Here is a 24,251-nt window from a genome sequence, read left to right on the forward strand (position 1 = left end):
CAGCTGTGTTATTCCATTACTCTAATTAGGGTCAACCACAGAGAGATTGAATTTTCACAAACATAGCAAGCAATTAGCTTCTAGAATAACAGAATCAATTAGGCTGGAAAAGACTTGCGAGATCATCAAGTCCAACTTATGACCAAACACCACCTTGCAAGCTAGGCCACAGCACGAAGTGCTACATCCAGCCTTTCCTTAAACACCTCCAGGGACACTGACTCCACCACCATACTGGTGTTCAAGCAAGCTTAACACACTCATTCAGGACAGCAGTCCGTTCCAGTGTATAATCGCCTTTTCTGTGGAGAAATTCCTCCTGGCCGATCCCCAGCTGGTTACAGCCTCCCCTCAGGTGGTTCTAGAGCGATAAGGCCACCCCTGAGCCGCCTTTTCTCCAGGCTAAAAAACCCCAGCTCCCACAGCTGCTCCTTACAGGACTTGTGCTCCAGACCCTTCCCCAGCTCTGTTTCCCTTCTCTAGACACGCTCCAGCCCCTCAATGCCCTTCCTGTACTGAGGGGCCCAGAAATGGACACAGCACTGGAGGTGTGGCCCCACCAGTGCCGCGCACAAGGGGACTGTCACTGCCCTAGTCCTGCTGGCCACACTACTGCTGACATAAGCCAGGACGCTGTAAGAGCGGAGTTTGAGCAGAGATTTAAGAGCAGTTTGCCGGAGACAACACGCCAGCAGGTTAAAAAGAAAAAAAAAAAGAGTAATAAAGCGCGTAGGAGCCCTTTTTTTTCCTGCGCAGAGCTGAGCGCATAGGTGCGGCTCTACCCGCTCGCCCTGAGGGCGCGTCTAAACCGTACCGAAGGGGACTCACCGCCACCGCCACCGCCACCGCCGCCACACAGACACTTGTCCCGCTGGCTGAGGGTGTTGGTGTTGCTGCCGCTGCCCGCAGAGCCCTGTGCCACTCCCCGCCCTGCCGTTACCCCAGCGCCGCCGCCTCCTCGCAATTTCAAATCCGCCCGCCCGGACGTGCCCCAGGGCGTCACACGGAACTGCGTCACAGCGAGGCCAGGAGGGGAGGAGGGAATGGAGGGGAGGAGGATCCATCCAGAGGGGAGGAGGATCCAGAGTTGGGAGGAGGATCTCAATCCCCGGAAGGGCTCGGCGAAGGGCCATGGCCGTACAGCGGCATGGCGGTGCCCGCGGTGAGTGTGTGCCAGGCGCTCCCGGGCCATGGCGAGCCCTGGGCTTTTCTCCAGTCGCCGAGAGTTTTCCTGGCGAAAGCCCGAGCTCTCGGTCCCTGTGTGCCCGCGGGGATGGGAATCAACGCCTGGCCTCAGCAGCGCTGGGGCTGCGGCTGTCCCTGCCCTTGTGCTTGTATTACTGCTCCCGAGAGCAGTCATAGTGATCCATGTCTCTGTCTGTATCTATGGTATATATATATGTGTGTGTGTATAGATACAGTGTATGCATATTTATATAGTGTGTGTATATACATATATGTGTGTTTATGTGTGAATATATATAGCGTATGTGTGTATATACAGTGTGCGCATATATATAGTATATACGTAGTCTATATAGCATGTGTGTAACGTAGTAAATATATCTCGTGTAAATGCATATATATGTGGTGTATATACAGTGTATAGATATACACACGAATCATATAGTCTTAGACGTAATCGGTGTGTCATAGGGTTGCTTTCTGACTTGTTAAAAAGAACTGGAGTAAGTGCATACCGCATAAAAGTATAAAAAGTCATATAAAATTTGGTTACTACAAAAAAAGTAGTGGCATAGGGATGAACATAGTGAGGAAACCAGCTGAAGCCAGAAGTTTCAGTAGTGTGCCCTGTATGTGCATGGAAGTGTCTGTTAGAAGGTAGATGCTAATTTATTAAATAGTGATAATTCTGTAAAGTGAATTCTTATAAAAATTCCCACAGGAGGAGGTTGCTCCAGGAAGTGCAGATGGTTTGTGAAGGCTGTGGTTTCAGGGAGCTGATTTTTCATCCTGAAAAGGGGACTTAGGATGTCTGTGGTACATCGTCTGACAGCCGGGTGGCTTGTGGATCATCTCTCTTTCATCAACCAGTGTGGCTATGAGGTCTGTGACTCCTTTGCACACCCTGGTGGTGTCACTTGCAATACTTGTGTCACATCTGATGAAGACTCTCACAGTATTTCTACTTTTGCTGCCACCCCCTCATCAAGCAATGGTCCTCCTTATGGTCCTGGAGATGCCATAGAAGCAGAAGGTAAAAGAGCAAAAATGAGATACGTGTTTCGGGAGGAATTCTTTGATATATCTAAGCCCCATATAGCTGCAGCTCCTGAGGAGCAGCTGTGTCAGGGATGCCCTGAGGTGAGTCTGACAGAAATAAACGCCAACAGCAACAGAGAGGAATGCCAAGAAGGAGTAAAGAGTGACATTGGAAATTCTCTTGCCACTGCTAGGAAGGTATGTTCTCTGTAACAGAGTAAATTACAGTAATTCCTTGATAAATAATATACTACTAATACTGTTCTGCATACCTGAGTCTTTTGAGGTAGTGTAGAAAAGCGTGAACTTTTGAGGATATTCTTGTGTCCCTCATGTCAGTAATGTGCATTCTTGTGTCTTATGAGCAGTGGATTGCTCCCGAAATCTCCTGACATCTGATTGTGGTCAGGTACACAGCCTGAAACTTTAGTAGCTGTTGAGATTGTGCAGATCAGCAAATTGGGAAGGACAGTATGAATTTACTTCCAGTGTTGTTCAGTACTGTTCCATGTGGAGAAAAGAAAATAAAAGTCATTGGTCTAAACCAATAAATGTAATCATGAAGACATAGTTAATTTTTTTCTTCTATTGGTAAACTGCACTTGGCAGCTGAAACTTTTAGTATGGGCCCAAAAGAGGCATAAGGCAAACTGTGCACTAAGTACCTTCAGATCCTAGTGCCATGAATAATTTAAAACAGCTTTAAGCCTATGTACCTTGTGAATGTCTGCAGCAGCTTAGGTATTTTCAGATCTTTTTGCTTATTTGACTTGTACTTGTGATAGAAAAAGAGATGGAAAATTTCTTCCTCTTTTAAAGAGTTAATTTGTAATTCAGGTATGTTAGATTTTTTTTCCCCTTTTATTTCGTGTGGAATGATAGGAATTTTTGTTGTTGTTTTTTGCTAATTCTGCAGAAACGTAAAAGGAAATGTGCATTCAACCAAGGTGAACTGGATGCTTTGGAATACCATTCAAAGGTAAGTTGGAAAAAAAAATGCATATTTTGCAAGTACATGCTACTTGACTTTGGGAATGTGCAGAGTGGAGGGCGTGGTTGCAAACAAATTCTGGTTTTGTAGCTTGTTCCACTGGTGCAAAGAAGGAAAGGGAAAGGAAAGTCAATTTGAATTCCTGCTTACAGAGAAGATCTTCTATGTAGGTACATATAAAATTGCTGTAAGCTGCATTTACAAAGTAACTTGGACTGCAATAAACAACTGAACATTATGTTGTGATGAGTTGAATATTAAGAAGTGACTGATTTGAAATTGGCAGCATGACCTGTTCTGAAGATCAGCTCCTCAGTTTCAGGACACTGTGCTGGAGTTACTCAAAGCTTTTGTGACCAAATGTGCTTCAAAATATCTTATTCTGCAATTGAAAAAAAAAATATTCTTACTCTAAAGTTTTATATTGTCCTACTAAAGCATTTTGAATGAATTGGAATTCGAGTCTGTATGCTTATGTTAGTGATGGACTGGTGAAGATACAACTGAATTACACTGAAGCACAATCGTGAAGTGAATCGTAGAAATGCAATTTGTAGGCAATGTTTGATGTGTTCTTACTGCTTTCCCAAATAGTGCTGTGAACCTGAACTAGGAGCTACACTTGCTTTCTTTCCTTTAACAAAGATGTTAGTCATATTGGGCTTTTTGCTTAAATCTGTTCCACTTGAACTACATTTAGATGACTGTGCTTTTTTAATTTCACATGGCAACAATCTTGTAGTAAATGTGTGCATCTTGCTGATACAGTGTAAAGGTCCTGTGATTATTTTTGTGAATAAGCTGTGCATGTGCAGAATCACTTTAAAGGAGAAAACTTTGAAGTTCAGCATCAACATGAGTATGAAAACGTTAAGGCTAAAGCAAAATTATTCAAACAGTAGAAGTAAAGAAGGAAATGAAGAGAAGAAGCTTGTGTCTTGGAGGCTTGTGTAACTTCAAATGGTGTTTGGTGAATATATGGAAAAGACAGTTTGGAAAAATCTGTGACCCCGGTTAGTCTCTTATATTATTCACAGATTAGAGAGTATTGGGTTTTTACTGTATTTGTGTTGTTAAAGGTTATAGCTCTGCAAGTCAACCCAGATTATTTTGGCACTTATTTATATCTGTAGACTCATCAAAAATGAACCCAAACAACCCCAATTTTGTATCTGCAAATGAATCTGTGAATTTCAGCTGTTGAATCCATTTATGAGTTTCAGTCAGTGTCAAGATAGGGAACAGTACAAAATATGCTAAATTCCTTCAGCAGCCATTTGTTAAAACTCCTGCTTTCATTCCTTCATAGTCAAGAGACTTTGTCCACTTTGTCCACCTGTGTGTTAACACATGCATGTAAGAAGGTATAATTTCTAAAGATATGCTTATTAAATTCTATTGAAGCAGTATGAACTTCTCTTATCACAAACCTAGGTACTAAAAAATTATGACTCTGTACTCTCTGATATCTAGAGATGGCACTATTAATTTATAAAAAAATATTTTTCTTCCCCTGTTACTAATCTGGGAATTGTACTAAAGCGTATTTTGTAAAACGCCCTTGTAATCTTGAAGGTTCAGTAATCAGAAGCTTTTGAAACCACAGTATTGTATTTGTATTTGTGTATGTATTTAATAGGGCCACTGTAACTGACAATGGACAAATGGATAAACCCACCTCACTGACAATCAAAACTCATGAAGACTCCATGATGTGGAAATAAAATGGGTCTCTAAATTTTGTGAAGGGAAGGTGCTGAGGTGAAAGACAGTGTATATAGATCCAAGAATCATGTCATCCTGGACTGACTAACAGGCTATTTGAGAGATTTGCCACTTAGAAAAGTTGTAAAAATCAAATTCTGATACTTTAATTTGATTTACTGATTGTACTTCTGTATTACTGTAAAATGCATAAACTGTTGTTTTATCAAGTAAATTGAAATGTGGAAAATGACTGGTTTTTAGATCCCAGTATACATTTCCATTAAAAGTATGTTCATGGGCACAGTGACTTGAAATTAAATTAGAATTTTAAATTAAACTTCAGATAATTGAAATTAAAATTTGTGTTTTGTTGGACCAATGATATTCAACGTGTTTTGAATCAGACAACATCTGAAATGTTTTATTCAGTAGTTTCTCACTCTTTCTTTCTTCAGCCTTCTAACTGTAACTTTACCAAAAAATGAAAACCAACAATAGAAGTTAGCATGATGTCCTGGTTTTGGCTGGGATAGAGTTAGTTTTCTGCCTGGTAGCTGAACAGCTAATGCAGAGTTGATGGAGTGGGAATGCTGCAAATGAGAAATAAACCCAAGTTTTTTAAAAAGCCCCTGAGTTAACATGTTGGAAGCTAAAGAGAGATACGTTGCTCAGATGTCTGCACCCAGATCCAGCTGCTTTGTCCTTTCCGGCCTGGTCAGGATAGATCAGAAAACATCAAAGATTCTCATTGTGGGTTTAGCAGAGGATAATGTTCAGACATCAAGGATAATGTTCAAACAATTCAAACATCAGTGTGTTAAGCAGTGCTTACCCTAAGTCAAGGAGTTTTTAATTTCCCATACTCTGCCAGTGAGCAGGTGCATAAAGGAAGCTGGGAGGGAGCATGGGCAGGAGAGGTGACCTGAATTGGCCAAAGGGATATTTCATGCATAGCATGTCATGCTCACTGTATAAATGATGGGAGTTGTCAGGAGCCATGGATTTGCTGCTAAGGGATGGACTGGACATTGGTCAGTAGGTGGCGAGCAATCATATTGTTCCTTTTGGGTCATATTTCTCTCTCTCTCGCTTTTTAATAATAAAAATAATGTTTATAATTTAGTTTGTTTCAACTTTTAAACTGTTCTTACAGTAGCCCATGAGTTTTGCTTTTTTCCTTGGGTTCTTCTCCCCACCAGAGAGTGGGAGATATGTGATGAGTGAATGGCTGTGTGGTACTTGGTTGCCACCTGGGGTTAGAGAAAGACACACACCTTATTATCATGCCTTTGTAGCTTTTGAGCCAATGATCTCAGTAATTGGCTCCTTTTCCTGCCTGCAGATTGAAAATGTTTTGATTTCAGTTGCAATCCCTGGTTAAATAGATACTTGAAAGGTCTATTCTTTTTCCTTTGTTTTTTTTTTTTTTTTTTTTTTTTTTTTGTGACCATACAGGTCAGAAAGCTCATTTGGGAAGGCACTTTGCATTTAGTCCAAGAGGGACTCAAAAGTGGTTTTCTTCGCCATACTACTGCAAAACTCAGTTGCAGGAAGGATAATGTTCCTCACCACATTGTCTGTGGGTTGGCTGAATTATGTGAAATGGCAAAGCAGTTTCCAGCTGTGAATGAAAGTGACCATCAAGCTGTACGTGTGCTAGAGGAAACCTCCAGTGCAGATCAGGACCTCCTTTCATGTGTTATGGAAAACAGCTCAAACCGTCTGAAGATAATTGTGTTAATGGGGCAGAAATACTTGGTACCACCAAAAAGCAGTTTCCTCTTATCTGATATTTCATGTTTACAGCCTCTGCTGAACTGTAAGTATCTTTAGGTGTTAGAATTTACCCCTTTTCTCCTGCCCAAGAAGGGCAGTTAATGTCAAGATGAACAGATTTTAACATACGACATCACACTGATAGCAAATGCTGCTGCATGTATCGATATCAAGGTGATATTTCTAACTTCGTGAAAATAGATAAGGACTTTCAAAGGAATGGTTAGGAAATCTTGTCATGAGGGGATTATTTGTCTCCAGGAGGCTCCTTTAAAAATCTCAGCCAAAATACAACAGTTTGTGAGCACGTTCTGAGCCATTGTCAGCATAGAAATCATGTAAACACGTTGAATTGGGACTAGCTGTGCTGCTGGGCTCCTGTCCCACAGGATGAGCCTTTAGCACAGGTAGGTCCACGCTGCTGCTGAAGTGGTGGTCCTGCTGTCTTGATTTTTAGCTAGATTAGACCATGGGGGAGGGATGAGATAATGCACCTTAAAGCAAATGTTCACTTACAGACTCATTCTGTTCAGTGGGAGGGTCTTCCTAGATTGGAATAAACTGGTTATGGAACAAAGCCCAGTATCCCCTAGGGAAGGTAACAGTTTGAGGTACTGTTGCACCTAGCTGGAGGGCAGCACCACTTCACCAAGACCACCAGTAGCAAGCATGACTTTGCTTTCAGCTGCTGTGTTTCACAGCTGAGAGTGTTGGCTTATGCAGAAATCAGTGACAGGGAAATGGGGGGATTTTAGAATAAACAAGTCCTCTGTAAAAGTAGGTCAAAAACTATCCAAGCCACTGTCTCCAGCCCTAAGATGACAGCATGCATCAGTCTTCAATGCCATTCCATTAGCTTTCAAATTGACCATTATTATTATTATTGTTATTATAATTATTATTACTATTATTTTTATTACTATCAGTCACAGCTAGGCTTTATCAGACAGTCTTACAGGAAAGAGGTTGCCTTTGAGCAAGAGCTGGGCATTGCTGCTCTGCCCTCTACTCAGTAATTTTAGATTTTTTTAATTGCACATGAGAAGAGAGGAAGCATATGTAACTTAGGTGTTATATTTTTTAAATTTTGGTTTTTATTGAGAAGATATTCAGGAGGTAGAATCTTACTATCTAAATAATAATTTTGCATTTGAAGTCCAGAATCTAGCTAGTTAGCTGTTTTCATCTGTAGGAAAGAAAGAGGATTATTATCATTCTGCTACCACTCTGTACAGTTGAGCATGTAAGATTCTCCAAGGATTTACAGAGCAGTCCAAGAAATCTGAGCAAATTCTTTTGAAATAAACAACAGCGAATGTTAACATAATTCCCTGACTGTGGACGTTTTTTCTGAGTAAGTCTGCTGTCTATTTTAATCAATTATTTTTCTTCTTCCCCTTCACCTGCCAAAAGGGAAGTAATTCTTGCTGGTCAGTCCACTGTAAGGATAACACCTCCAGTGTTAAATGAATAAGATGTAGTAATCACATTTCGTGAGCATCAAATACTAAGCTGTTATTCTTACCATCAGACTCAATGAAAGAACAAATATGTTCTCTGGGGAAATAGAATTGAGGAGTTCTGTTTTTTCATGGATGTGTTCTGTATCTTCTATACTTCAGCAGAAGTAAACTCAGCTTTTCCCATGAAAACTCTTTCAGTTCTTTTACTCTTGTTCATTGATTCCCATTTGATACACTGTGTCTAGCTATCTGTCTCTCTTTACCTCCAGTAGTGGAAAACAGTTTTCTAGGGCTGGCTTGGAGCTGTGTATGTCCCTGCTGGCCTGATAAAAGAATCAAACAGGGCAGGAATCTTGCATTCAGGGCTGTAGCTTTTCACTCAGCTGGGTGCCTCATTACATAGCTTCTCTTGAGAAACTTGGAAAAGATTTTATTTTTGAAACTTGCACTCTGTTATACTTTTTTTTCTGAAAGTCCTAAAGATATTAAAAATTTCTTAGAGGGATCTGACTCAGATCACATAAAAGTCCTTTCTTAAGGTAATCAGCCTAAAAATATTGAATTTTCTAGATATGATTATCTGAATTAAAACAAGCATGTCAAAAGTCTTTTAACTTCTTATTTGGAAAGAAGAAATTTGAAGTTTTACTGTATATCTGTTTTAACTCATAGATATTTTTAAAGCTAATTTACTAGCTTTTATTTTTTTCTTTTCTTTAATTTCACTTGCCAGACAAGAAAAAATATGATGTAATTGTGATTGATCCACCATGGGAGAACAAGTCTGTTAAAAGGAGTAACAGGTATGTTTTATAGTAAAATTAAACAGGGTAATTAGCATTTTAATATATTGATCCAGTCCGGGACCAGTATAACTGTGAGACTGTAGCTTAGACTTGTAAATATTTTGACACTTGTTTACCTTCAAATCTATGGACCTTCGTACGTATTTCACATTTCAAATGTGTTGGATACTTGGCATACAAAATATTTGCAAAAGTAGGTCCTAAATTATCTGGCTGGTGAGAGAGTGTTAGTTATTTACAAAGAAAGTATGGATTCAGCTGTTTTGTAGGGCCTAGATCATGCAGATACTAGTTTGTAATTAGTAGGGTTACTTCAGTTGGCATAAAGCTGAATATATATGTAAGTATTTCCAAGACTGAAATCTTGCTCAGAGTTTGAGTGGATTTTTATTTAATTTGAGGTGTAGCTTAAGCTTCAGTCTAATGTTGAGAAGAACATGATGATGCAGCAGTAAAATCCTCTGGTGCAATAGGAACTCTGAGTACTGTAGTTTATGAAGTCATTAACTTAAATTTTTATGGGCTTCCATCACTGCTGAGTAACACGTCTATGCCAGTGGAGTCCTGATTGCCATAGAATTATATCTGTTTAAAAGAAGGGTAGGCAGGATATATGGCCTTACAACTTTCTAGAATAAAGTTCACTGTAGCTTTTGAAGGTTGTTATGAAGACATAGTTTGAAAATGTGGAGACTGACGAGTAGGATTTCCTTTGAAAGCCCTTCAGAAACCTCTAGAAACTCTGATTCAAATGTCTTGCTTGAGTATATAAGGTACTCAGAGAAGAATTGTAATTACTAGCATAAGTTAGTCACCAAGTTCCTCTGTCCCTTATAAAATAAAGCAAAAAGGGAAGGAGCTATCACTGCTCATAATTATCTTGTTGGCAGCTAATAATTGTGAAGCATTTCTCACCTGGGTGAATCTTTTTTCCTCTGGACAGTCTAGTCCAGGAGGTATTTTGGATTTTATCCTTGTTTACTGTTTCTCACTGTAGCATTGTGTAGGGTCCTGGGTACCCACATGGTGGCTGCTGATTTTTATTAGGCAGTGTGCTGCAATGTGTAGGTTCCACTAACTGCAGTTTATTAATGGTGTAGAATTGCATCATGAAAAAAAAAAAAGGTAGAACAGGACAGGATCTGGAAAACATCCTGGATTCACTGGTGTAGCATTCAGTTAGCTCAGAAAAGAGCAGAATGGTTTTGAATAACCTGAAGAACTTCTACCGTGGCAGATAATTTAAAAAAATTAACAACTTATGAAAATAATTGGAGAAGTTGTTATCTTTAATGACCTCTTAGTTTTCCACTCAAATTAGTGTGACTCACTTGTAGTTTTCATTCAGGTGAGACTTTATTCTTAGAAGTGAATAGTATTACATTGCTTAAGAAACTACTGTTCACTAAATAGCTTTGTTCTGGTGCAAAGATGAGAATATTGAGTTACATCTGATAGTTCTTAAATGAAACATGGGCTTTTAAAGTTCTTCAGAGTCACAGCTAATAATGCTTTATTTTGAGGGATGGTGGAAATACGTAGTTCAAGGTTCTGCTCAGCAAAACTTATGTACATACACAAATGATTTTATGTAAAATCCCTCAGAATTGTCCACTGGGTGTCAGTCTTGAACTATTTTTATGACTTAGATTGTCAGGAGAGAATTCTTGAAGTGACTAGTCTGTGTAATTTTTTTATCCATTTGTGTTGTTTTGCAATTTTTATGGTTGGTATATGCTAATTTGATTTCTCATTGTATTGGCATAGGTATAGCCACTTGTCTTCGTGGCAAATCAAGCAGATTCCTGTACCAGCACTAGCTGCTCCAAATTGTCTTGTAGTCATGTGGGTGACTAATAGACAGAAGCACTTACGTTTTGTTAAGGATGAACTTTATCCTCACTGGTCAGTGAAAACACTTGCTGAGTGGCACTGGGTAAAAGTAAGTTCTCAATTTGTTTTGTTGCTTTCTTGGAGACTGAGAAAACTTGAACTATGACACTTTATGTTGTTCTTATTTGTCTATTTACAACCATATGTTTCTGTATTTGAAAGCTATGATATCATCAGTATCCTCCTTTTTATGAAGGAAAAGGTCTTGGAAAAAATAAGGGATATTAAAATCTTCTACTGTTTATTTTTAATTCTCTTGTGTCAGATTACTACAGCTGGAGAATTTGTATTACCTTTGGATTCTTTGCACAAAAAACCCTATGAAGTTCTTGTACTGGGGAGAGTTCAAGGAGATGTAAAGGAAGCCTTAAGGTATGTCAGGATGTTTATGGTAAATGTCTTTATTGGTTGGATTCCCTTTGTATGTATCACTTAGTCATAATGCAATATAATGACCCAAAATCTCTTGGCTGATTGTGGACCTAAAGGTCGCCTTATTAGCTTTGGAGTGAGCACCTTAGTGAGATTAAAGAATGGAACCATCTGTCTGTTCCTTGCATCTGCTGTCTTGGGGAACTATCTTGAACAAAAGCCTTGTGGATAGAGTTCCTTTGCTGACAGGTTCTCTTGGACCACGAGTCCTTGGCACTGGCTGATGCCATTTTGTGGATGCTGTTGTTGTTCCACACATGAAGACATACAGGACTACATTGTTCTCAGTGGCTTTGCATGGCTATTGTAAACCGTGTTTTGTCTAAAGTCTCAATGATTTAATGAACTGTCGTATATGATGTCTGAGCAACACTTAACTTCCCTTGGACTTCCCTGAAGTCTGTGAATAAACATTCTGTGTGTTACCTCCCATCTGAGATAACTCTTCAAGAGCTGTAGCATCACACTTGGTAACATTCATTCTCACGTTTCTTTTCTTTTGTGATTAATATGACAGGAAATCTGAAGGTGTTCTTCCAATTCCAGAGCATCAGTTAATTGTCAGCATACCCTGCAGTCTGCATTCACATAAACCTCCTCTTGCTGGTATGTTTTGGTTTTTTTGCCTAATGTTTCTGTAGCACAGTGGTCTTGAGCATCTCATTCTGGCATGTACCTAGAAATGCCTTAATTTTCCATCTGCCATGCAATTTTACTCAACAGAACTTGTGGTTCCTCTAAAAGCATTCTGAAGCATCTCACTCTTGGTCTCTAAAAATTAATGTGAAAACTAGAACTTCAAGTAGTAGTGTGTTTTGGGTAGGCATGTAGAAAAAAATGTGGCCTTTTTCAAAATGTATCTTTTAAATACTGCAACAAAAGTTTTATAGATACTTCATACATGAAGTTGTGACAAATGACCTAAAGTACCTTGTGAGGGAGAGAACTTTGGGAATACATAAAATAGGAAAGCAGAAACCTCTTTCTTTATTATGTCATCCTGAAATAAATGTTTACATATCTACATGAATTGATTATATGCCTGTGGTACAATTATGCCTTTAAATCAAAAAATATAGCTATTTTAAGACTGCTAATAAGAGGCAACAAATAAGACATGTCCTGCTTGTTTCTGAGGAGTTGTATTTCACTCACTGAAATTGATGCAGTAATTTCAGCCAGCCTTTTAGTGTGGATATAAATTCAGCTTTTTAGAGTTAGTCCAAAGAATTATTCTGGAGCACTTTGACTAATTTTTTCAATAGGAAGTGGTACTTCTTTCTTCATTACAGCACCTTAGAACCTTACAAGGCTGTGGTAAGAAATATATTTAATACCTCTCACAAAAACTATTTCATCCTCCACCAGGGGGGAACTCACAATGAGTCTGCAAATATTCCAGGTGTTTTGTATTCACATCAGAAAAGGCAGGTAGAAGAAATGTTTAATGCTCTCAGAGAGGAGAGGTGTCACACTCTGCTTCACTTATGCTTTCTTTTTTGTCTTCCCAAGGGGTGGAAGTACTTTTGATCTAAACAATTGTGCCTCCAGGGATGCTCTAAAATCTCTGTTTGGAGGCTTGCATTTATTAAGTTACCATACACACACCCACCCACCCCTGTTCAAAAACTAGTAGAAAGGGTATACTTTGGTTAACTAAAAACAGAAGAAAAGAAGGGCACTTCTAGGAGGATCTCTTTGCCATCCTGAAGCCGCATCTTTAAGAATTAGGGCTACAGCAGGAGGCATATGTGTTGATTTCAGCTAATGAACAGTGGGGTAGTTATTTATGAGGCTGTCACTTAGAGTCTCTTTAGCAAGCCAATACTTAGCAGCAAACTTACACAAACAAGAAACTTATGAGGTATCCAATGGTGCAAACCAGCAGTTTGGATGTATTATAGAAAATTTTAGTACAACAATGGTCCTCGGAACAATTCTTTTGTCGGGCAGAATCTAGAAACCATATTGGAGAATACTTTATAAATTATAACCCTGAGTGGACTTTGAAAGAAACTGTCCTTTCTAATTTCTTGTGTGTATTTCTTAAGTCTTCACTTGAGTGATGGGATTTGATACCATTGTGCAGCATTTATGTTTCTCTTTGAAAATTGAACTTGCTGTGGATTAATATGGATGATTTAAAAGGTTTCTGTGAAAATCCACATATATCCTACAGTTTTTTGGCAGGTCTGTGCAGAATATGGTTATGTAATGAAAGGGTAGACCATAAAGCAAAAGCTGATTGCTGATGCTTTGACTTCTGTGCTGTACATGGTGTTGCTTTCATGACCAGGCAATATTCTCAAGCAGCCAGTAGAGAGCAGCTGAGCTACATCCTAGAGGGGTCCAGAAGAAATTTGAACAGAAGCAGAGACTTGGTAAGGGGGGAGAAGGACACTTGATGAGTCACACACATTCTTTATGCTTTGTTTAAGTAGTAACAAAGCCAAAAATATTAAAATTTACTGATGCTGTCTGACACTTTGTTTCTTATTACAACAATAAAGGTTGTATGTTGGTACATATGTAGCCACTTAATGAGTGATTATAAGAGTTTATCTCTCTGGGGGAAGAGAAAGATGTAAATTAAAGTAAGCCATCAAAAAGAGATGTTTGTGTTCCTATAGTGCATTTAACCATGAAATTGCAACTGTAGGGGTTTTTGGTGATGCGTATGCTGTGTTCAATGCTTAGAGCTCTAATATGTCATTGTAAATGTACTTAAGCTGCTTTATGCAAATGTGTTAAAATCAAATTTTATTACTCCAGGTTTTGATTCAAATAACAGCAGGTTCTCTTCGTAATTCAATTCAATGTTGCTCTCAGAGAGCACAAGATACTCTGTTACAGATATGTATGAAGTTCTACGTAACTTCATGTTACCTTTTTTCCTTTTCCTGTATTATAGATTGTCCTTGTTACAGCCATTGCTCTTCTAGTTTTTAAGTATATGCATTTATTGTTAGAAAATAATACTGTTGTGTAGGAGTTTGCCTAAAAGCACTGGAATTAATTCTTGGCTATGTTCTAACCAATTTGCATATATTCAGCAGAACTAAGCAATGAGAAGTCATGGGAACTCCTTCCTCCTGTAGCAGTGATAGCTTATTAGGCCATGTTATAAAGGTTGTCTTGGAACTAAAAAAGAAAATGCCTTTTGTTTCCTCACGTGCCTTGTGAGCCCTTGCTGTAAGACTAATTAGTCTATCTATTAACCTAGATGCATTAGCATCTAGGTTTAATATCAGGAAAGATGCAGTGGTATAAAGCCATCTTTGAGCTGGATTTCAGATTGTTTTCTGGTCCTGCTCTGCTCAAGGTTTAGATAAAATGTGCAATAAGGACCTCTACGTTGCAAACTCTTTTGAAGGCTTATTTTAAACTGAGATAATTGTGTGCTTTGTGCTTTGCATGGCTCACTGATCAGGAGGTGAAAAAACAGACAGTTATGTTCACCTTATATATCCAATTTATCAATGCAGAACCTACTTTTTAGGCAGTGGAAGTTCAAAAATAAGGAGAAACTGTTGCTTGTTCCAAAGATAATTCTTTCTTTTGCTCATTTAAACATTTTTAGGAGCATGCATCTTCAGTACATGTTGGGATTAGGGGTATGCAGGTGTAGCAAGTCTCCTGCCTGACCACTGGATTGTGCTTCAGAATGAAATGGGTTTTCTGGAACTGCTGTGTCTGCCAGCTGGCTTTGTGCTTGCTTCACGTCTCCTAGGGCATTAGGTGCTCAAGTATAAGTACACTGCTGTCATAGTGTTTGTGACATCTGCAAGTGATAAAGAATAGGCTGTTTATCATCTATTTAACCTGTTTCCTGTCAGTGGTATCTGTAAGTGGATAGAATTGTGTGCTCGGTTGTTTTTTTTTTTTTTCCCTCTAGTCTTGTGGTAGAAAAACTCAATATTTAATTTTTCTACTTGATGGAACTCCTCTAAGTTGTTTTCAGAGGAAAAGACCCCAAGGGTTTGCTTGAGGGCTGCAGGTGAGATCCATGTATGTTAAGATAGCCTACTGGTGATGTAAAGGTCTAACAATGAAGACGTAATTCATAACTTGAACACTGATTTTTCCTATTTTAAGGAAACCAATGTAATGAGATTTTAAGCCAACAAAATTCAGCTCTTTTGATATGGTAATTTCATTGCAGTGCAAGTTATTGCCTGATGTGATTATGTAAATGCCTACAACCTAGCAATGAAGAATCATACTATAATGTGATCTCAAATTACATGAGGTCTTTTTTTTAAAAAGCCCTCTAAGTTTAAAAGATGCTATCTCTGCCAGAAGGAGAGGGGGAGATTCCTGCGACTTCCTTTTTAAATTCTAGAACCAAATTGAAAGAAAGAGTTTTCTGCTTCTGCTGAGCTGATCAGTTTCTTAGCTACCCCTTTTTTGCTTTCTGATGAACCAGTCTTGGAAGTTGGTTGAATCTCTGAAGTGTGCTTTTCAAATTTGTTCTTTTAGGCATGAAAGGTTTTGGTGCCTATTAAAACTGCTTTGGAATACTGAACCTAGTGCTATGATGATATTTTTAACTTACGAATTTTGAGATCTACCACCTCTTTGGGAAATATCTTCAATGTTTCAGCACCCTCATTGTAAACAATTGTTTCTTTATATCTAGTCTGAATTGATCCTATTTTAGTTTAAAATCTTTATCCCTTGTCCTATTGCTGCAGGCCCTGCTAAAACAAGCTTGTTGCCTTCTTTCTTATAGGCCTCATTTAAGCATTGAAAAGCCACAATAAGGTCTCCCTGGAGCCTTCTCGTCTCCAAGATGAACAACCCCAACTCTCAGCTTGTCCTCCTAGGAGAGGTGCTTCAGCCCTCTGATCAAATTGTCAACAAATTATGCATAAAAAATTCTTTCCTTAATGGAGCTGTGAAAAGAACAATAAATTTTACCACTTTTTTCATTATGATGGGTTTGCAAAATGGTATTAAGCAGCTACTCATAAGTGGTGTCTAATTAGATGAATTCCCATGACACCAAACATTGCGTGAGTTTTCTGTCAGAAGGTACATTTTCCTCTAAACTTCCCAGACTCTTCTCTGCAAATGCTAGATTTCTTTAAACATTGTATCTTGCCTCTAAAAGAAGCAGGTTTTTGGAATAAGATTCCTTCTGGTAGCAGTATTTTTTAGATTAAAAGCTGCCTTGATGATAACCCATCTGAGACACTTGTGTGATATTTGTTAAAGCTTGGGAGAAGGCGAATAGATTTTTATGCCCTGCCAAAATACAATAAAAGTTTGGAAACACCCATTAAAAAATATTTACAAAAAAGTTTTTAATATATTGGAGCTTTGGAAGAGGTGATCATGTGGGTAGGAAATGCAACTGGGGTTGGCTTACACTAGAAAGTGAAGTGGGTGCTCATCTTTCTGCAGCTGGAGCAATCCATGACCTGGTCAGCTGGAGTCTCACATAGGGCATCTGTGACTGGCAAGCTTGATGCAAGAAGTCAGTACTTGGGTTGCACCAAAAAAAAAGAAAAAACTTTTTCGCTCATACTTTAATGTATGCTGACTGGATGTGTTTTTGCTTTCTGCAATGATCATATCTGAAGAGATTGAGTGAAGCAGCAAAATGTCAGATTTATGAGCTGTATTTTTAAGTGACAGAGATTCAGAAATCACTGGCAGATCTGATCTAAAAATGACCAAGGTATCCTTTGGAAAGGGATATGCTTCCATAATTTTTCTTCTTTTATCTTCAGCAGCAAAACAAAAAACTTAACATGCAATTTTTAGTATTGATAAGATTTTCAGTCTTTTTGCCTTCTCTGTTCATTGCTCCTTAAACCTTTGTTTTTCTCAAGCATGTTTTTGTACACAATAATGTTTTTGTAGCCATTTCATGACACCTAGCTAAGGAGTTACTTGAACCAGCCACAGACTAAATGGCTCTGTATAACAAGTAACACATTTAACAATAAACTCTTTGCAGTAATACTTTTCAAGCAAAATGCAAGATCTTTTTCTATCATTCCAAGAATACCAGTCATGATCAGTGACACAGTTGATGTTAATGACGGGCATCTTCATATTGGGATTTAGGTAGTAAAAATGCCTAACTGTAAAAGAAATTTGGTGTTTGTGTTACTAAATAACAGTAACAGTTATAGAAATACCTCTTCAGCTGCCAGGTTGATACTGGGGCAAAAAATAGTTCCTGCATTTTTATAGCCCTTTTAGTGATATACTTATTTAACTGGCATTTCGTATTCTATCTTTTAACAGTTGTGATTACAAAAATACTTTTATTCCCTTTAAGGTACAGAGGAAAAGAGTGTGGTCTTAATTAAGAAAATTATTTATTTATTTATTTATTTATAGAAGTATTGCCCCCATGTTATTGGAGCTAAGTGAGGCTTTAGAGGAGGTGTTTGGTTGCTATTAGTAAAAAATTCAGAACTCATCTATGCAGAGGCTGAAATAAATCCTTCTTCCCTTGCTCTAAATGAAAACCAATAAATCAAGCTATTGAAGGCCTTGACAGTATTGTTCAGAATCTCAAGGGCACTTATTTAAAATTACTTTCTCACTATAAATAGTCCAGCTGTTTGATGAAACCTCTGAAATTAATTTTCTGTCTCTCCCTTTTTTAATGAAACATCCATTTTTTCATCTGTTAGCATCACAGGGGAGGTTTTACTTGTTTACTATTGTTATTTGTACCATTGTCATTCTTGTTGTCATCTTCTTTTTTTTTTTTTTCTCTTGCACAGCAGTTCTGGCAGAGTTTATCAAGCCAGATGCAGAATGCTTGGAGTTGTTTGCTCGCAACCTACAGCCTGGCTGGACCAGCTGGGGAAATGAGGTCTTGAAGTTTCAGCACATTGATTATTTTACTCTTCTGCAGAATGAAAACTGATCTGGGTCTTAGCTATCTGTACCTTCTGACATTCCACATTTTCCCAGGGGGCTCTTGAACTTAACTTTATTACTGATGGTGCACCTAAAGGTAACAGAAATAAAACCAATTGCCTTTTAGTTGGAATTCTTTAAGTGACATGATATCTGTTTAATGCTATCTCCCCTCTGTGCAAAGTGGTCATATATTTTGACAATCTTAACATATATAAATACTGATGCTGTCACCAAAAATCAGTAAAGATAAAACTCCTTAACAGCAGTGTAGCATTAGCCAGATGCGTGAGGGAATATCTCCTCTGTAGTATTGTATATACTGATTATAGAGAAAGCTCCCATTTATGTCCTGTATTTTACATACATATTCATTGACCTTTCTGAATAACATACAGATGATAATAATTTCCCCAAAATCATTAACATATGTTCCCTCCCATTTGCACACGTGTTCTTCTGTCTCAGGGGGTTTCTTTGGTTGTTCCTGGTTGTCAGCCACCCCAAAATCATATTTGACCATCTAGTGAACTTTTTACCATCCAGTGGTAAAAAGTTGGCATAACTGGGCTGGTTACTCTGCAGTTTTCCTTCTTGGTCAGTGTTTAACATGACCCTAAAGAATAAGCATTTTGTGGTTCTATAGGCTTGTGGTTTTTGAAGAAAAATCATATTAACTCAGCAGGTACAAACAATTCTTCATCTGCCAACAATGTTAGTGTGTAAGTTTATTCCTGTTCTTTTTCAAACCTCAAAAAAAAGAAAGATATTTTAAAATAGTCTCACTGCAGCTATCAAATCTGAGCTGATGGTACATTGCTACTGCTGTACTACGACTCTTGTGTTATTTTTAAATAATATATTGTTTTTAAAGAGTCAATGGAAGAAAACGGTTCTGAATGATGCATGTTAAAGATGTTTTTGCAAAAAACAATGGATTTTGAACTAAAATAGTTATTAAGGCAGTGTATCTTCCTACATGTTAGTATGTGTTTGCCTCAGAGAAAATAAAAGGAGCAGTGCTTATGTTTATTTGCAGTTGAATTCATGACTGACCATATTCTATGTAAAATTATACTTTTAAAACAATTGGCAATTCTCTCTTTGTGTATATGGTGTAATTTTTTGAATACATTGTAAATAATAAATCTCAGCGTCTTAAAAGTTCTGGAATTTTAACAGGTTATATGTATTTTTTAAAAAATTATTCCCTTATGTTTTGGAACATTATAAAGCCATGCCAGTGAGCTGTATTTTTCAGCTAACATAAAAATGATCCCTTAAAAAAGAATGGTATACTTTATTATCCTTTGCCGTGCTTAGATTTACTTTGAAAAATACAAAGAAAATGTAATGAGGCCTCTGCCACTCTACTTATTTACAGCAGTAGAGGCAGAGGTGCTGGACAAACTTACTTTCCTGATGGCAGGCTCCTGAGTTCTGACTGTGTATGATGGAGAACAAAAATGCATTACCTAACTTCTGTACCTTCATTCCCATTTTGGTAGCCTGGTGAGCTGTGAAGATTTTTTAAAGTTAAACTTCAAATGTTAACAGAGGATTTTTTTATAATTTTGTAATAAAATGAAAATAAAGGCTTGTGTCTTATTTGCCGACTCAGTTTACTCAGTATTACTGTTCAATTTCATGTTTTGCCAATTGGAGCAGTGGAGTTAATAAAACAAGGAAAACGCTTTATTCTCCCTCCCCCAACAGTTAAACATAAACTCAAAATAAGTAAATAATGTAACAGTGGAAGTAGTTACTCAGGAAAACATTTTTTGCTGCATGATTTTATTTAGTCTCTGTTTTAAACTGTCAGTACATAAGCAGTCTTACCTACAATCTTAGCTACAGAGGGATAGATGGTTCTTTATTTGCTTTTAGTTTTATAAGGCATTTCCTACCTAGAGCTTCTGCTTTCCCAGTCAGAATTCTCCTGTCCGCCCAAGATGCTCTTGTCCGGTACTAAATGATGTATGGGACTCAAGGATGGAATAAATGATAACTGCTGCACTTACCTTGTTTTCCCTTTCTACAGAACAGCACAAGGAATGACAATATTGTCTGTTCCACATCCGCTGCTATGAACAACTCCAGATTATCTTTTTAATTACAACTAAAAGAAAGATGAACAGTCTTAGAGATCAGGAAACCACCTTTCTCCTTTGAGCTAAGCAGCAGAACCCTTCTAAGGGAATAACCTTCTTTAGGCTGTTGAAGAATTGATGACCTTATTAATTTGTCTTTTCTGTGGAGTCCCTTTGCAAATAGTGGTTTTCTAGAATCCTAGAATCATTAAGATTGGAAAAGACCTCTAAGATCAAGTCCAACTGTTAAGCTACCATTACTGTGTCCACAACTAAACTGCAGCAGCTGAGCAGCTACTTCCAGCACTTGGGATCCAGCCTCCTAAGTATGGCTTGTACATAGAGAACTTGTGCCGGCAGACTCTAATCTTCTCAGGCCGAGTCAAAAGTTAAAGACTGGAACTTATGTCATACCCGGTCCTGTCCTAAATAATTACAAAACTGTGCCTTGGACACCTGTTTGCTGCTTTTCCACTGCTCTGGCCATGAAGAAAACCTTGTGAATGTGACAGGTTCCACACCTGCAGCCAACCTGAAACCATTTCATTTTCTCATGAAAAAAAAATTAGCCTGTTGCTAACTTGGAAATCTCATGGTGGTATTAGCAGTTGATAGGGTCATCTTTTAAGCATAATTATTTTCCTGTTATGCTTAATTCATAATAAATAGCCCCTTACACTTTTCCAGCTGTCCAAGACCCCAGTTCTTCCTAATCAGACATCAGATCATTCAGTGTCTGTCAAAAGATTCTTTTGAGACAGAACCTGCAGCATACTGAAAGATCAGTCATGAGTGAAACCAGCAAATGTAACAGGACAATTTAAAATCCAGTTTCCTTTAATGTTATATATGTCAATCCCTCAGAGGGAAAAATGCCCTCTGTTGTGTCAAGCCTTGTTTAAAAAAGAAATCATGCTCTGAAAAGTTTACAAAGTTGGTAAGAAATGAAAAAAAAAGGGAGAAGATAAGGATGGAGGAATAGAAGATAGTAATGAGATATTAAAGGTGTACTTAATAAGTATCAGCCTGGGTATTATGCACATCTTCAGTGTTCCTAAGGAATTGTAAGGTTGTTTCCTCTATTTTAAATGGGATTTTCTTCTTTTGTATTCTGGTATCACACATTCAAATAAAAAAATAGGTGGAATGTGTATTTTACTTACAACATTAACAAAATAAAATGTTTTTTTTATGCTATAAATTCTTCTTGTGGCAGCTTAGAGAAGTGACAACTGTGATTACTCAAGAATTTTCAGAAAGTATGTTATTTGGTACATCTGTTGTTATTTTTGCAGGACAATGGTAAAAGTTTATTTGGCTAGATGTTCTCTACTACTTAGTCTTTTAAAATGATGTCTTATTGCAAAAAATCTCAGTTACATTACAAAAAGAAGTAATTTTAAGCTTTTTCTATACGTAGAGTACATCAAGTGTCATAATCAAACTTACTTTCATGAATCTTCAGGTTTGAGTATGATTTTGAAATGTCAAATTAGCATATGACCTTTGCTTGTATTTTTAAACTTCTGTGAAGTAAAAAGAATTATACCAGTAAGATATGTTTTTGGAATAATGATTGCTAGGCATGTAGTCGTGTGGAAACAGCAAAACTTCTTTTGCAAGATTAAACATTATTAAGGAAATGAGGCAAGTGAGGAGGTCGTACCACTTCATGGCATTCAGCTTGGATAGGTGTCAGCAGTGGCAAAGGGTTGACTTAAAATAGATTTCCAAAGTACATAAACAACTATAAATTACAGGAGATAAATGCTAATCTGCCTTGATATAATTGTGTTCATTAGCCTCAACATACCATTAAAGACTTGTCTACTGCTTATTTTGGGTTGAAGGTAACATGAAGAGAATGGAAGGTGGCTGGAGAATAGCCAAGGGGTATGAGGCATGTTCCAGTTGCTGAAAGAAGTCTTGTGATGTCCCAGCTGGCAGGTTTTTTCATAGAATCATAGAATAGTTTGATTTGGAAGGGACCTTTGCAGGTGATCTAGTCCAACTTCCCTGTAATGAGCAGGGACATCTTTGTCTGGATCAGGTTGCCAAGAGCCCTCTCCTACCTGACCTTGAATGTTTCCAGGACTGGGTCTGCCAGTTTTTCTGTGGAGAGAACTCTGTGTGTGCAGGCTAAGCTGACCTGTTGGAGTAGTGTGACTCAGTGGTATCCAGTGCTTTGAATAACAATGATATGTGCATTGCTAGAAATTGAAAATCACCATGTTTTTACTTGTCAGTATCCTAATGCTACCAGTTTGAGGGGAAAAGGTACCATTTATTTGGTTAGAGATGCCCCAATACTGTACATGGTTTGAAAGCTTGCCTGGGGGCTGTGTAGTATATATATTTTTGCTGGGTAATCTTCTGGAAGCATAACATTGACACTGATAAGTGAACAGCATAGCAGCTGCCAAAGTGTGTTCCCATGACCCTGGCCACATCTCAAAAGCGTGGGAAGCCTGCAGAGGGTTGGGCAGCTGTGTGGTTCCACGGGTGCTTTGGCAGCTTCAATGTGCCTCGACATCACTAAAATGACATCAGAGCTGCTCTAATGAGGCTGGGTCACTTTGCTGGGCCTAGCTACGAGGAATTTCATTGCTAGCATAAAGGAGTTGAGGTTATCACCTTGTCAGGGTTGTTGTTCAAGTAGAATGAAAATTTTCTAAAGAAAATTGCTTTTTACTTGCAAACATTTTTTATTCAACTTGCTGAACTCTTGAGGTACTGCAGAGCCTGTGCTTTCAGCTCTGGGTCTGAGCCTGCCACATAGGCTGTTTTGGGATTAAAGAATTATGAGCCATGCTCTGAGGGCTGAAATTCAAAATGTCTCTGGTCTCGAGATATCGAGGCGTTCTTGGAAGTACTCTGGCTGCCAAACTGCAGGCAGAGCTCTGTAGTGGTCCTCCCTTCTGGCTTTTTGGCTTTTTAGCTACCTGTTTTGTGAAAAGAAGGGCTGGGAGGCACTGTTGACACTGGGGTGTTGACACTGAAATCACAGTGCCTTCTTAAGAAATGCACCATCTTTCATCTTTTCCTTGTGAAGAGAAAATCTGAAAAATCCATTACTTGTTTCAGAGCATTTTTATATTTCAGTTAGTAGTTTGCATTTACTTAACAACAAAGTCTGACTTTCCATAAGCTCTGGTTTTTGCTGCTTATTTCTTCCTTTATTTCTCAACTAGTTTTCTTCACTCTAATATTCATTTACACCTTAGTAACTTTATTTTGTTTATTATTTCTTACTGGAGGTGCCTTTAGATTTCTTTTGACTGTGAGGAAGGCTTGTCTGTAAAATTGCATGGTTTGAATTTGTTTGTTACCTGTTTCCAGAAAGAACTGTAGGTAACAGAGTGTGGCATGGGATTGGAAACATGAATCTGATGGTTAGGGAGGAACAAGGGGCTGCTTAGTAAGTGTAAGCAGGAGGATGGAAAGTTGGGGAAATAGCAAAATTGGCTGTTGCCACAAGAACATAAAAATGCATAAGCCACATGAGGAAGGTGTGATTTCTCTGTTGTGTTGCCTAATTTGGAAGTAAAAAAGTTAAATAGGACAACAGTACCATAGCAGGAATACTTTCCAAAAGGGGATTTTTATTCATCAGTTCTCTGGTGCTACCTGTTTGATAACAAAACAACAAAGTAAGGCCTCATTTGATGACCTTTATGGAAATGATAGCCCTGACAGAATACAAAAACTTTTTTCAGAGCAGCTAGGGAGATAGTATTCATGGTTAAAATAGTACTATTAAAATGCTGCAAAAGCAAATATTTGAGTAAGACTTTCTTCCGATATTGTTCAATATGCTGTGGCATATCTTCTTTTTTCCTATGTCAGTAAGTAAATTGTCTTAAAATAAAATAGCAGTATTGCTTATCACTAGTTGGAGTGCTGGGCACCCGTATTCAGTTTTCCTTTTCTTTTGTAAAACCCAAAGAATAACTTCTGCTGAGGGAGAAGGGTGTCAGATATTCTC

General features: G+C 38.1%; 1 protein-coding gene across 4 annotated transcripts; it reads left to right on the forward strand.

Moving 5' to 3' along the window:
• The first annotated feature begins 1,054 nt into the window (after positions 1 to 1,054).
• Positions 1,055 to 19,784, forward strand: METTL4 (methyltransferase 4, N6-adenosine). Of its 4 annotated transcripts, none has more exons than XM_014871265.2 (9): positions 1,055 to 1,162; positions 1,907 to 2,421; positions 3,140 to 3,202; positions 6,377 to 6,740; positions 8,894 to 8,963; positions 10,734 to 10,908; positions 11,125 to 11,231; positions 11,809 to 11,897; positions 18,038 to 19,784. In XM_014871265.2, the coding sequence occupies exons 2-9, from the start codon at positions 1,993 to 1,995 to the stop codon at positions 18,181 to 18,183; spliced, it is 1,443 nt and encodes a 480-aa protein (XP_014726751.1). In that variant the 5' UTR covers positions 1,055 to 1,162; positions 1,907 to 1,992; the 3' UTR covers positions 18,184 to 19,784. The 4 variants fall into 4 exon arrangements, with proteins under 4 accessions (XP_014726751.1, XP_014726755.1, XP_088029852.1 ...); XM_014871269.2 differs by having other exon boundaries at positions 1,068 to 1,162; positions 18,041 to 19,784; XM_088173726.1 differs by having other exon boundaries at positions 1,068 to 1,162; positions 1,907 to 2,067.
• Positions 19,785 to 24,251: the final 4,467 nt, after the last annotated feature.

Source organism: Sturnus vulgaris, chromosome 1 (genome assembly GCF_052056855.1).
Source record: "Sturnus vulgaris isolate bStuVul1 chromosome 1, bStuVul1.hap1, whole genome shotgun sequence".
NCBI classification, from domain to species: domain Eukaryota; kingdom Metazoa; phylum Chordata; class Aves; order Passeriformes; family Sturnidae; genus Sturnus; species Sturnus vulgaris.

Bases quoted from the DNA above. Each gene is read 5' to 3' on its own strand.
- METTL4 (XM_014871265.2), top strand. From the start codon at position 1,993: ATGTCTGTGGTACATCGTCTGACAGCCGGGTGGCTTGTGGATCATCTC. The intron at 2,422-3,139 runs GTATGTTCTCTG...CTAATTCTGCAG, and splicing joins CTCTTGCCACTGCTAGGAAG to AAACGTAAAAGGAAATGTGC. The intron at 3,203-6,376 runs GTAAGTTGGAAA...GTGACCATACAG, and splicing joins CTTTGGAATACCATTCAAAG to GTCAGAAAGCTCATTTGGGA.